Here is a 13,279-nt window from a genome sequence, read left to right on the forward strand (position 1 = left end):
AAGGGCAGCACCATGGGGCGGCCCCCGCCAGGCTGCTGAGCAGGGACAAGCAGCCACCCTGTGATGTCACACAGCCCCTCGGATGTCACACAGCCACCTGTGATCTCATACAGCATCCTGTGATGTCACAGAGCACCCTATGATGTAACACAGCCACCTGTGATGTCACAGCCCACTCTGGGATGTCATACAGCACCCTTGTTTTGTCACAGAGCCAATTCTGGGATGTCACCCTGGAATGTCATGCAGCTGTATTGTGATGTCCCAGAAGACTCTGTGATGTCAGAAAGTTGCTTTGTGATGTCACAGTCTGTTCTGTGATGTCACAGTCTTCTCTATGATGTTACACAGCCCCTAGTGATGTCACAACCCACTCGCTGATGTCACAGAGCCACCAGCTGTTACGTCCGGATCTGCTCTATGGCCTCATGCCCTACTCCATGATGTCACAGACAGCTCTGTGATGTCACAACCTCCTCAGTGATGTCACAAAACCCTCTCTGTTATGTCATGCTGCCACTCTGTAATGTCACAGCACACACTTTGACCTCACAGCCTGATCTATGATGTCATACAGCCATGCCATGACGTCACAGCCTGCTCTGTCATGTCACACAGTCCCCTCTATGATGCTGCAGCTGCTCAGTGACCTCACACAACAAACTCTGTGATGTCATAACCCAACCTGTGACCTCACACAGCCCACTCTGTGCTGTCACACAGACCCTTGCTGACATCACAGCTGCTCTGTGCCTCTGTGACACAGCCACAGAGGTGCCACTGTGACACAGCCCCCTTGGGGACATCCCCCAGCCCCTGCCAGTGCTGAGCCCCTGTCAGCTCTGGCTGTGGCCTGCTGGTGTTCCTGAGCTGCCCTGGCAGTGCCCCAGCCCTGCTGGGCTGTGCACAGGAGCTGCTCCTGGCCAGAGCTGTCTCTCTGCAGCGCTGCCCTTGCCAGGAGCTGCCTCTGGGCCAGGAGCCCGGCCCAGCTCAGCAGCACAGACACAGCACCAGGACTTTAATGACCCTCTGGGGCTTTGGTGCTCTTTGCATCAGATTCAGTCCCTTGGAGTGTGCTCAAAAAGCTTCTCAAGAACTCCAAGTTAAGCTGAAACATAGACATTTCTTGTAGTTTAAATGGGGTCCACTGAGGGACATAACTCATGTGAAAATGTCCCCAGGTTCCAGTTAGAGCAGAACACTGGAGGCAGTGATGACAGCTTCAGACAAGGAAGGGAAAGGTGCCTCTGGTGCTGAGTAAATCTGGATGTGTTTCAGGAATGCAAAGGGCCAAGGCCTGAGCCCCAGCCCCTGGCAAGGCAGATCCTGTCCCTCCCTCATTGCTCAGGGCTCTTCCCGGGATGGACACTGGCATGTGGGGATGTGCAATGCCAAGGGCAGCACCATGGGGCGGCCCCTGCCAGGCTGCTGAGCAGGGACAAGGAGGCAATGAGGCCCCAGGCCTGCAAGGGTCACTTGTCCCCTCGTGGCCTCAGGCCCAGGGCCAGCAGCCATGGCCAAAGTGCTGCCCAAGTTGGCTCTGTCAGGGCCTTGCAGCTGCTGCCCATCCCTGTGCCCTGTGCAGCCCAGGCTGTCCTACGGTGTCCCTGCCCTGTGCCTCTGTCCCTGCAGGCTGTCGTCATCCCCCGGCTGCCCCCCCTGGCTGGCCCCTTCCTTTGATGACAGCTCTGCCACCTGCCTGCCTCTGCCTGCCCACACAAAGCCTTGGGCTGCTCCAGGCTCCTTCTGGGGGATGTATTGCACCACAGCCCTGCCCGGGAGGAAAATTCCTTTCTCATGGTGTCCAGTCTGGGCTTCCCAAGCTGCCCTTGGTGCCATTATCTCTTTCTCTGGCTGTTTTATACAATAAAGAAAAACTCCGAGATGTGTGAAACCACCCTTTAATCCCTCCCCGGCTACTCGTATTCTGTCCTCAGTCTCCACACCACTGAGCCCAGAGTCTGCCGCCTCTCACTGCTGGTTATGGGATGAGGCCTCCAAACCTCATCTTGAGAGGTTTTTGGGTCCTCTCCAAGGTCTGTGAAAATGAAAACAGTGATCAAAATTATTTTCTCCCAAATCTTGCAGTGACAGAACAAGGCTCAATATCTGTGAACTGAATGAGGGTGGATTTACATTTGTTAGAAGGAAGAAATATTTTACAATGAGGAGAGTGCACGAAACTGCAACTGTGTTCTTCCACAGTTGTATTCCCCATCACAAGTAATTGTCCAAGAGCAGGACCTTTGTGCAGCCTGACCCAGTGAAACCCATTCATCCCCAAGGACAGAATTCCTGTTGTGTGGGTTCTCTGATGTGCTGGGTGCCATCACAACGCTTCTGGCCAGAATGTCTGCTGAGGGCAGCCAGGCTGCTGCAGGGGCAGTGACCTCACAGCCATCACCATGGCAGCCCTGTGCCCTGGGCCTGGCTCTCCCCTTTCCTCTGCCCCTGCCTTGTCTCTGCTGGCATGAAGAGTTTTGTCATTCATATCTTGTCCCCAAGGTGCTGGGGCCAATGGCTTCCCAGGCAGGCTCCTGGAGCAGAAGTGGCTTTTCAGAGTCCAGGCAGAAATGAGCCCTGAGGCAGCAGCTCTGCAGTGCTGGCCACCAGGCCGGGCTGCCAAGGGAGGCTTCTGGCCATGGCCTGCAAGCAGCTGCTGCTGCCAAGGTGCCTTTGGTGCCTCAGGCTCTGCCTGGCACAGCTCCCAGCACGGCACTCTGCCCTTGTGCCCGAGCCCTTCCCTGTGCTGGGGCTGGCCTGGGGTTTTTCCTGCAGCAGGACCTGCCTTGCTGATGGCACAGGAAAGGCAGTTCCTGCTGGAGCAGGAGGCTCTGCCTGCAATGGGCTCCAACAACTCCAGCCAGGCCCTGTTTGCAAAGCCCCAGTGGGAAATGAAGGAGGGGGTTACGCTGCTTTTCGGGTTAAACCAGATTTCTCCATCCCAAATCTGACATCCTGAGAGGGAGAGGAAACTGTGGCAGGGATGGAATATTTCACAGAGAAAGCAAGAACCAAGGGACAGCACTGAGAGCTTCTGCAGAGCTGCTGAGCTGGCCCAGCCTGGGCACATCTGACTGTCAGGGAAGCACTTCTGACTAGAAAAGCCCTGTCCCAAATTTTAACAGCAGCGTCTCCTGACATTTCCCTTCTTGGGAGTTGTTGAGATTCCTCCCTGCAGTGGGGACGCCCCTCAAGGTCACTGCTCCAGGCTGAGCCAAAGGGATTTGCCCACGGTCATTGGTCTGGGGGAGTGACACAAATCTCTGCTTAAAAACTGGTTTTGCTTTAGCACAGTTGCTTTGAAATAACTTCCTAGAGCTTTATATAATATGTTACAGCACTTATATCTTGGTGTAAATATTTCTCATTAAGAAAATTTTGTCTAATCATTACCATAATAGATTTTATATAAATATTTATATATGGTATCCCATCTTTAATCCTGTGGACCAAATTGTATAAAGGTTAATTCCACCTTTATAATTCTTTACACAGGAATGCTTGAAAACTCTGGGGTGCAATTGGAACCAGCTGCTCCACAGTTCCTCTCATGGAAGAAGTTTAGAAAGCCTGGAGGTTCTTGGGAGTATTTGGATGTGGATATGACAGTGTGGTCAGAGACAGAGAAAGTAAGATGAGCTTTCCCATGAATTGGTCTGGAAACTTTTAGGGAGCTGGAGACAAAGAATTGTAAACTATCCACAGGTGGTGTTTGGAATAAGTTGGTTTTTTTCCAAAAAGTTGTTTAATGGAAGGTGTTTTCTTCATTAGCCAATCATGTAAAATGTGTTGATTAAATGACCAATGAGGTCCACTTGTAGCAAACCAAGGTATAAAAGAAGAGGATTGAATAAACCGGGGGCTTTTACCTCTCAGCCTTCTGACCTGAGTCTGTGTCATCTCTGACTCCACAGTGACATTTGGGGATCTCTGGGGGCTATTTGGGATCCTTTCTGCAACTCGTGACCTAACAGGAGCTTCTCCAATAAACTTTGCCTGAAGCTCCTGCTGTGCTCATGACAGGAACCCCTGGGAGTGTCTGGGACATCCCGGCTCTTTGGCAGCCTGGGGACTCCTGCGATGTCACCGTGGAGCCCCCGTGAGTGCCTGTGACAAATCGGTGCCTTTGCAGCCCAAGGTGCCCTGGGATGTCACCATGGAATGGCTGTGACTGCCTCTGACCACAGGGCTCTTTACCATCCCCAGAAACCCCTGGGAGGTGTCCATGGAGCCCCTGTCTCTGCCTGTGACATTCCAGCTCTTGAACAGCCTGGAGACTCTTGGAAAGTCCCCATGGAACCCCTCTGAGGGCATGTGACAAATCTGATCCTTAGTAGGCAACCACCCCCAGCCCCTGTTGCTATGGTCAGTTTCCATGGCAACCATCCCCAGCCCCCTGTTGCTATGGTCAGTTTCCATGGCAACCATCCCCAGACCCCTGTTGCCATGCTCAGTCCCTTGGCAGCTCCATGCAGACCGGATGCCAGGGGTGGTTGCCATGGACACCATTGGCAGCCCCATCCCCAGAGTCATGGGATCCCAGATGCACAGAACTGGCTGAGCTGGGAGGGACCCATCAGGATCCTGGAGTCCAACTGCTGGCCCTGCACAGGACACCCCAACAATGCCAGCCTGGGCCTGGCAGCGCTGGCCAAACGCTGCTGGAGCTCAGAGAGCCCTGGAGCTGGGAGCCTTCCCTGGGGAGCCTGGGCAGTGCCCCAGCAGCCTCTGGGGAAAAACCTTTTCCTGAGATCCAAGCTGAGCCTGCCCCGACTCAGCTGCAGCCGTTCCCTCCAGTGCTGTCCCTGGGCACCAGAGGGAAGAGGTTCCCACAGCCCCAGCCAGGGACCCGCTCCCAAGGCTGTTGCCATGGCCAGCAGGGCTGGGACCAGCTGGGATGCTTGGTTTCCACAGGCTGGGGTTTAGGAATGGGATTCCCCAATGTCCTGCTCCTGCTACAACCACGCTGCCGCTCGCTGCCCTCCCACCTCCCATGGAAAGCACAAAAGGCAAAGATCCTGGGCTGGGATAAGAACAATTTATTTGGAACAGCAACGAGATAAAGAACAAACAGTAAGAGAAACAATATTGACAACAGAAGGGTTATAAAAAAGGGAAACCTACAAGACAACTGACTGTATCTTCCCAGCCATAATTTCCTCCTGCCTGGAAAGGACACCCTTCTCCTCAGGAGGAGATAGAGAGAGAGTCCCTTTCCTGCCCCTGGCAATGACCTGAGGTCAGAGTGAATGTAATGACACAGCCCTGGCCAGACCCTCATGTTCTTCAGGCTCACATCATGTCATTGGCAGGGGCAGGAAAACGAACAGGTGTCTTCCCAGCATGGATCACAGTGAACACGTATCACCAGGGCTCTTCCAAACGTGGTTCTCCCGTGGGGGATGAAGTTGGAGCAGTGCCCAAAGCTCTTCCTGCAGTTGCAGCATTTGCATGTCTTCCCTTACTGGTGACTGTGTTGGTGTCTGCTCAAATGAGAGCTCTGTCTGAAGCTCTTCCCACCCTGGGGACACTCGTAGGGCCTCTCCCCAGTGTGGATACGCCGGTGGGTGACAAGGTGGGAGTTGCAGTTGAAGCCCTTCCCGCAGTCAGAGCAGCGGAAGGGCCTCTCATCTGTGTGAATCCGCTGGTGCTGGAGGAGATTGGAGCTCATGTGAAACCTCTTCCCACACTGGGGACACTGGTAGGGCTTCTCCCCAGTGTGGATGCGCTGGTGCTTCATGAGGTAGGAGTTGTACTTGAAGCTCTTCCCACAGTCAGAACAGTGGAAGGGCCTCTCATCTGTGTGAATCCGCTGGTGGCAGAGGAGATTCGAGCTGGTGTGAAACCTCTTCTGGCACTCAGGACACTCGTAGGGCCTCTCCCCAGTGTGGATGCGTTGATGCCTGACAAGTTTTGAGCTGCAGCTGAAGCCCTTCCCACACTCCCCACACTCGTAGGCCCATTCCCCAGTGTGGATCATCTGGTGGCGGATCAGGGTGCTGCTCTGCCTGAAGCTCTTCCCACACTCCAAGCACTTGTAGGGCTTCTCCCCATCAGGAAGCTGCTCATGGACCACCATCTCCAAGCCCTGGCTGAAGCTCTGTCCACCTTCCTGGCACAGGGTGGATCTTTCCTCCTCAGAGCACACTGGGCTGGGTTTGAAGCCCCTCCTCCTGCGGGATCTCAGGGAATTTTCCTCCTTGTTAGATTCCTGTGCCATGGAGCCGCTCAAATCTGCCTCTTCCATGAGGTTCTGCCATGGGGATTTGTCCTCCCTGGTCTCTATTCTCAGCTTGTCTGAGGAAGGCAGGGCAAGGAGAGGATGGGATTTGCCTCCATGCCAGAGGGGAGGGGAAGGAAATCCTCCCAGTGCATCCCTGGCAGGATGGCATTGGCAGTGGGGTTGTCCTGCAGCCTTGGGCTGTGCTGGGCAGGGAGATGGAGCAGGAGAGATAAGGAAAGACGCCCTGACTTCCTCCTCACCTGCCTGAGTGTCTCGGGGCATCTTCCTCTTCCTTGAAGCCTTCTCCTCCATCTGGCAGTGGGTTTGGGATGTAAAATTCTGTTTTGGGAGGAAAACAAGAGATGAGTGCATTGAGTTTCGTACAGGTTTGAGGTCAAACCAGGGGGAGATTTTAAGCCAGAATTACAATTTAAGAAGAAAATTAAGATCAAGACAATGATACAGAAACACTGCCTTAAACTGGCAGAGTCAGGATATAACCTGGCATCCTGTTGGTCAGGGTGCTGATAGCAGTCCCATTAAATGGTGGCTGCAGTCCTGTTGCAGTGATGATCGTGATTCTGTCAAAGCAGTGATCCTGGAGAAGGGTCTGGTCTTCCTCTGAAGGTCCAGTGGTGGTGATGGAGCTCTTGTCCTCTGGGAATCCAGTAGCCAAGGTGCTCCTGGTGTCAGAAGCCTCAGCTTATATCCAGGTAGGAATGCTTGGCTCCTCCCCCTGGGCGGAGCATCCCACAATGGGATGATGTCATTTTACCAGTCCTGCAGGGACACTCAATGGCCCATTCACAGAAGATAGCCCCTGGAGGGCGTTATCAGGGCTGAGTCATGGAAGAGATAAAGAACACTGCCCCACCTGTTTATAACAATTTATGAAGATGGTGATGGAAAACATGCATTTGGTTACATCTTACACTGCAGCCTGAAACAGTGGGGTAATCCCTGCTGGGGGGGTGAACACCACCCCCCTTACCCAAACTGGCTCAGGTGTAAAACCCCCACCCTGGGAAGGCCACGCACACAGGAGACAATGTCACACTTGCCCTGACCCAGGGGAGGTCTCTGTCCCTGTCACTCCCTTGACGTACCCGCTCTTCTTTCTTTTTCTCTTTTTTCCATTTCTCTTTACCTCACATTTACTGTTCAATAAAATCCACTTTGGATTTCGTCTCATTAGCACCTTAATTGGGGCAGAAGCATCTCTCTGACAAATTTCTTAACCAGATTGCAACATTATTTTGGCACAGTGAGTTTAGGCACTGTTGTCTTTCCCCAAGTGCCTTTGACAACAGCATGGTTCCCTCCTCTGAAGAGGTTGTGGTTCTTTCTGGAGGAACCCTTGGAAACTTGGACGCAGCTTCATCTGAGTGACATTTGGGAGAACTGATGAGGAAAAAGGCTGTTGGTGGCTGGGTGGCCAGTGGAAAGAAAATCTTTTGTTGTCCTTCCTTGAAAAGTTTCTTAAAAACACTGGAGGAAAGGGAGCAAATGATACCAGAGAGGCTGACAAGGTTCATTGACCCCAAGGTGAGGAACACAAGGCTGCTAAAAGTCCCACAAGAAGCCCAGCTCAAGGAGCTAAATTCCTGAATAAATGCCAAATTCACAGGCTTAGAGGCTTTGCCAAATGTGAGAATCATTATTCTCTTCATCCCTGTCACCCTTGACAAAGCCCCACAGTGCTTTCTCTTCCTTTTAATAATCTGTATTGGGCCAAATTTCCACTTTTTTTTATGGGAACCTGCCAGCAGCAGAGCTGGAGCTGTGCAGGAACCGATGGAACTTGGAATTGCCACAGAATTGCTTCTATTTTCAATTTATTAATATTTGGGATTTGTCTGCATTTTCATCACATGTGACTTGTGGGAAAATCAAATATTCATCAAAGTGATTTATGCAGAGTTAAGTTTGATTTCTGCCAAGTTTATTTTGTCCAGTGCCCAGAGGATGCTCGAGGGGGCTCTGTTCTTGCCTCTTACCCTGGGTGATGCTTGGGAGGGGCTTGTGGGGGCTGTTCCTGTCCCTGTCACCCCAGGCCATTCACCAGGTGGTTTCCATCATTCTCACTCCAGGGAATGCCTGGGGGGTCTCCCTCCCCCTCACCCTGTGCCAGGGGGTGCTCAGGGCAGTCTCTGTCCCTCTCAGCCCAGGGGATGCTCGGGGGTCTCTGTCCCTCTCAGCCCTGATGTGACCCTGTCCAAACATCATCGGGGTCAGAGGGACAGAGACACCCCCAAACCCCCAGAAGGGCTGGACCTGGGATCATGCTCATACCCTCTTCATCTGTTTAGCCCAGAAATGAGTTCTGCACCTTTAAGGCTGGTTCTGAGACCGAATGGGAGGCAGGAAGTGAGCAGGTTTTTTTAGAAACTGCACTCCTCCATGTTCCAGCTGCTGGACAGACAGATTGCAGGACAGGGCTCTCCTTTGGTTTTAGTTAGTTTTTAGCTCTCTGAGGCAGATAAGTGCCCTGGACTGTGGTTTTTCTTTTACTTTAGAGCTGTTTAAACCTGCTCTCAACATCCAGAAGAGCCCTGGCAGCTCCACCTGTGGCCCATTGGCCCGAGCCTGGTCCACGGCATTTCCAGTGCTGGAGAAACTGATAGGAGACTGATAAGAGACTGAGTGAGCAGAGCTACAGCCCACGGAGGGACTTTCTGAGTTTGTCATCTCTTTTGGAGCAGCCAGAGGTTTTATTGTTTAATATTCGTCATTTGCTGTGCTCATGAATGCTTTGTCTGTTAAATAAACAAGTTTTTCCACTTTTCTCCAAGGAAATCTTTTCCCAAACTGATTGGGGGACAGGCTGCTTGAATTTGCTTTCTAGAGGAAACCCCTTTTGGAGGTTTTCTCCCAAATTTGCCCTAAACCAGGACAGGGCGGTGGGGAGAGGAGGGAGCCCCAAGTGCCTGGACTGGGGGGAGGCTGGAGAGAGGGACCCTGGGACCCCAAAACCCCCCAGCATCCCTAAGCAGGACCCTGGAGAGAGTGGATCCCCAGGAGCTATGGGATCCTTGGCAGCCATGAGAGAGGGGATCACCAGAACCTCAGAGGGATGAGACTGGAAATGGGACACTCGTGGTGGCTTTTTTTGATTCACTTTTGCTTTTTGAAGGTTTTTACCACGTGACTTCTAGAGATGGACTTGGGCAGGGGCCTTTCAGACACACTGTGCTCATCCCTGGTTTTTCCCCAAACCAGGATTTCCCATTCCCAAATCTTGGTCCAATGGAGGAGGAGACTGCAAGGAAGAGGAGGATGCCCAGAGACACTCAGGCAGGTGAGGAGGAAGTCAGTGCCCCTTTCCCCCTCTCTCCTGCTCCATCTCCCAGCCCAGCATGGCCCCTGGCTGCAGGACAACCCCACTGCCAACGCCGTCCTGCTGGGGATGCACTGGGGGATCTCCTGCCCCTTCCCTCTGGCACGGAGGCACATTCACAGGCTCTGGGGCAGGAGGGGGAACCGCGGGCGCTTTGGGGTGCGTGGCTCGGCTACTCCCGGCACGGTTCCCCCGAGCTCCCGGCGCGGCTCTGCCAGGCCCCCCCACCACGGCACTGGCCGGAGGTTCTTTAACAGAAATGCTGGTAAATTGACCATTTGGAATTACACTAAATACAATTTCAAGAAGCTGCTGATTTGCTGGGCAGTTTGCCAAATTCCACATTGCTGTTTCTTTCACGAAAACTGCAATTAAAAGGTCTTAGCAAATTCATGCTTGCATAAAATTTGTGGCTGCTATGGGCTTATCTCAAAACTAAATTACATAAAAACATGGCACACTTATTGCATCGTTTTAATCCCTCCAGTAAATCCATCATGCTGTTATTTCAATCACAGATTGTTCAACTTTTCAGTGCCTTATTTATATTAATAGCATCAGAATAAGTTAAATTTTGTTGTATGTATAACTTTTAAGGATATACATTTTTGATTCTGTGATGTTTAATTTAATGCAAATTCAGGGTTGATAAGACTAAGCAAAGTTTAACTTCATTAGTGTTACATTTGAGCAATATTAAGTTACATTCTCTTAATTTGAAATCCTGTTGTTCTGGATTGAAAGATAGTGTATGTATTGTATTTGCCATCTGTCAGAGGTAGGGCAGTCATCTTCTGTTAATTGTGCAGTAAATTGGACCTCCAACGGCTCCCACAGATCCCAAACACCTGCAAGGACCTCCAAGCTTTCTAAACTCCTTCTTGTGAGAGGACCTTTGGAGCAGATGTATCCAATCCCAGTCCCAGACTTTCAAGATTTTGTATGTAAAAAATGATAAAGGTTGAATGAAACCTTCCTATAATTTGTCCCCACCTGGCCGGCCCTTTCCTTTGCTGACAGCTCTGCCTCCTGCCTGCCTCTGCCTGCCTACACAAAGCTTTGGACTATTCCAGGCTCCTCCTGGGGACGTGTTGCACCACAGCCCTGCCCTGGCAGGGAAATTCCTTTTTACATTGTGTCCAGTCTGGGCCTCCTCAGCTGCACCTGGAATTAATTTTTCCTTTTTCAGGCTTTTCTCTACTATGCCAAAAGGATCCACCATCTCTGAAACCACCCTTCAGTCTCTCCCAGGGCTCTCCTCTGCTCTCCTCAGTCTCCACCTCACTGAGAACAGAGCTCCTTTGTTCCTGTATTGTGCACATGTGCTTGAGGCCTCCAAACTCCACTTTGAGAGGTCTCTGGTCACCTCTCCAAGGTGTTTGCAAATGAAAACATTCTGCTCATACTCTAAGAAAACCGCCAGAGGCCAAGGCCAGCCAGACCTGTCTGTAATGGCCGCTTTTATCTGGGAGCAATCCTCGGATAAATGGAATTATGGGAGGCCAAGTTCCAATTTTTGCCATGGTCCCCGGACAAGAAGGACAGTTCTTTTCCATCATAAGGAAGGAACAGCACCCCAGTGTTTCAGGGACAGATGAGATGTCATCACCAGAGGCCAAGGCCAGCCAGAGCTCTTTGTCCTGGCAGCTTTTGTCTGCGCGTAGCCCTTGCATATAGGGAAATTTCAGCCATGGACACCTGAAAAGGGAGAAGAGAAGGGAAGATTATTTTCCATAGGAAGGAAAGCATGGAACCCCAGTGCTTTATAGGAGGCATCCATGCTGATGACAGGCAGCCCTCAACATGCCAAGATCAGCTGCACCAGTCAGGTGCCTCTCAGGTGGCAGAATCAACCAGGCCTGCTCCGTGTTCCCCTCATTCCATGAGGCCCTGCAGGGTCACAGTGGCCCTCTGGTTCTGTGGGGCCCCAAGGTATCACAGTGGTCTCCATGATTTCATGGGGCCTTGCAATTCTACAATGGTCTCCATGGATCCATAGTGCCCTGCAGGATCACAACAGCCCTTTGGCTCCACGAGGCCCTGCAGTGCAGCAATGGCCTCTTGGTTCCACAAAGCCCTGCTGCTTCACACTGGCCCCTTGGGACCGTGTGGCCCAGCAGTGCCACAGTGATGTCCTTGGTGCCACGAGGCCACACAGTGTCACAATGATCCCTTGAATCCATGGTACCCTGCAGTGTCACAATGGCCCCTTGGTTCCATGAAGATCCAGAAGTGCCACCATGGTCTCCATGGTTCCACGTGGTCCTCACAGTGTCACAGTGGTCTCCATAGGAAGGAAACAACCAAGCCCCAGTGTTGCAGGGGCCAATGAGGAGCAGTCACCAGAGGCAAAGGGCAGCCAGATTAGATGGTACTGGCAGATTTTGTCTGGGAGCAATCTTAGATATACAGAATTTTAGAGGCGGAATAACAATTTTAGACATGGATGACAGAAGAAGAAACACAGATCTTTTCCATAGGCAGGAAAGCAAGAGTTCCAAGGGCAGTTGAAAGGCAACTATCAGAGGGCAAGGTCAGCCAGACCTCTCCATTCTGGTAGCTTTTGTCTGAAAGCAAGCCTTGGATATAGGGATTTCAGAGATAGAATCCTAATTTCTGCCATTTCTGCACTGATAAGCAGAATGGTTTTTTCCATAGGAAGGAAAGCACAGAGGCCAAGTGTTTCAAAGGCAAATGAGAGGTGGCTCCCAGGAGCTCAAGCAAGACAGACATGTTTATCCTGGCAGCTGCTTTTACAGAGGGATCCTTGGACATACTGATTTTGGGAGGAGGAATCTTAATTTTGACTACAGACATGTTGACAATCATGATGGTTCCTTTCCATTGGAAAGAAAGCACTGTGCCCTGGTGTTTCAAAAACAGGTGAGAGGCAGCCCCCAAGAGCCCAAGGCCCGCCAGACTTTTCTCTCCTGGCAGTTTTTGTCTGGGAGAAATTGTTGGATATAGAGAATTCTGGACGTGGATTCCCAACTTTGGCTCTGAATGCATGGATGCAAAAGGTGCTTTTTTTTCACATAGGAAAGAAAAGCACATGCTCCCAAAGGCAGATGAGAGGTGTCCCCCAGGTGGCCAAGCCAGCCAGATCTGTCTGTCCTGGCAGATTTCATCTGGGAACAATTCTTGGATAGACAAACATTTGGAGGAGGAAACCCAGTTTTGGCCATGGACACCTGGAGGAGAAGGACAGCTCTTTCCCGCAGGAAGGAAAGCACAGAGCCCCAGTGCTCCAGGGGCAGATGAGCAGCAGCCCTCGACATGCCAAGGTCAACTGGGCCTGTCAGGTGGTCCCCAGGAGGCCAAACCAGCCAGACTTGTGCCATGTCCCCTTGGTTCCATGGGGCCCCACATGTCACAATGGTCTCCTTGATTCCATGGGGCACCTCAGTGTCACCATGGCCCCTTGGTTCCAGGAGGTTCTGTGCTGTCAGCAATGGTCTCCTTGCTTCTCCAGTGTCACAATGGCTGCATGAAGGGCTTAGGGTTTAAAAAACAGAGCATGAGCTCAGCCCATGGTCTGGACCCTCCTTCTCCTGGGGTTTGTGTCTCACCCACACTGGAACCCAAGCAGTTGGTAGTTGAATGTGTGTCTTTCAGTAGATCATTTGTCTTTCAGTCTTTCCCCATTTCTTCTTCTGCTTATCCTCTTTACCTGGAGTATTTTTGGATAATTTAACATCTTTATGGTTATTTGGTTT

General features: G+C 51.7%; 1 protein-coding gene across 1 annotated transcript in view; it reads right to left on the reverse strand.

The window, feature by feature from the left end:
• The window catches only part of LOC135306203 (zinc finger protein 850-like), a 375,138-nt gene that overhangs the window by 179,746 nt on the left and 182,113 nt on the right, over positions 1–13,279 (reverse strand). Inside the window, 1 exon segment of the mRNA XM_064429797.1 lies at positions 5,524–6,049. Coding sequence (XP_064285867.1) covers positions 5,524–6,049 — 526 coding nt within the window.

This window comes from Passer domesticus, chromosome 8 (assembly GCF_036417665.1).
Source record: "Passer domesticus isolate bPasDom1 chromosome 8, bPasDom1.hap1, whole genome shotgun sequence".
NCBI lineage: Eukaryota > Metazoa > Chordata > Aves > Passeriformes > Passeridae > Passer > Passer domesticus.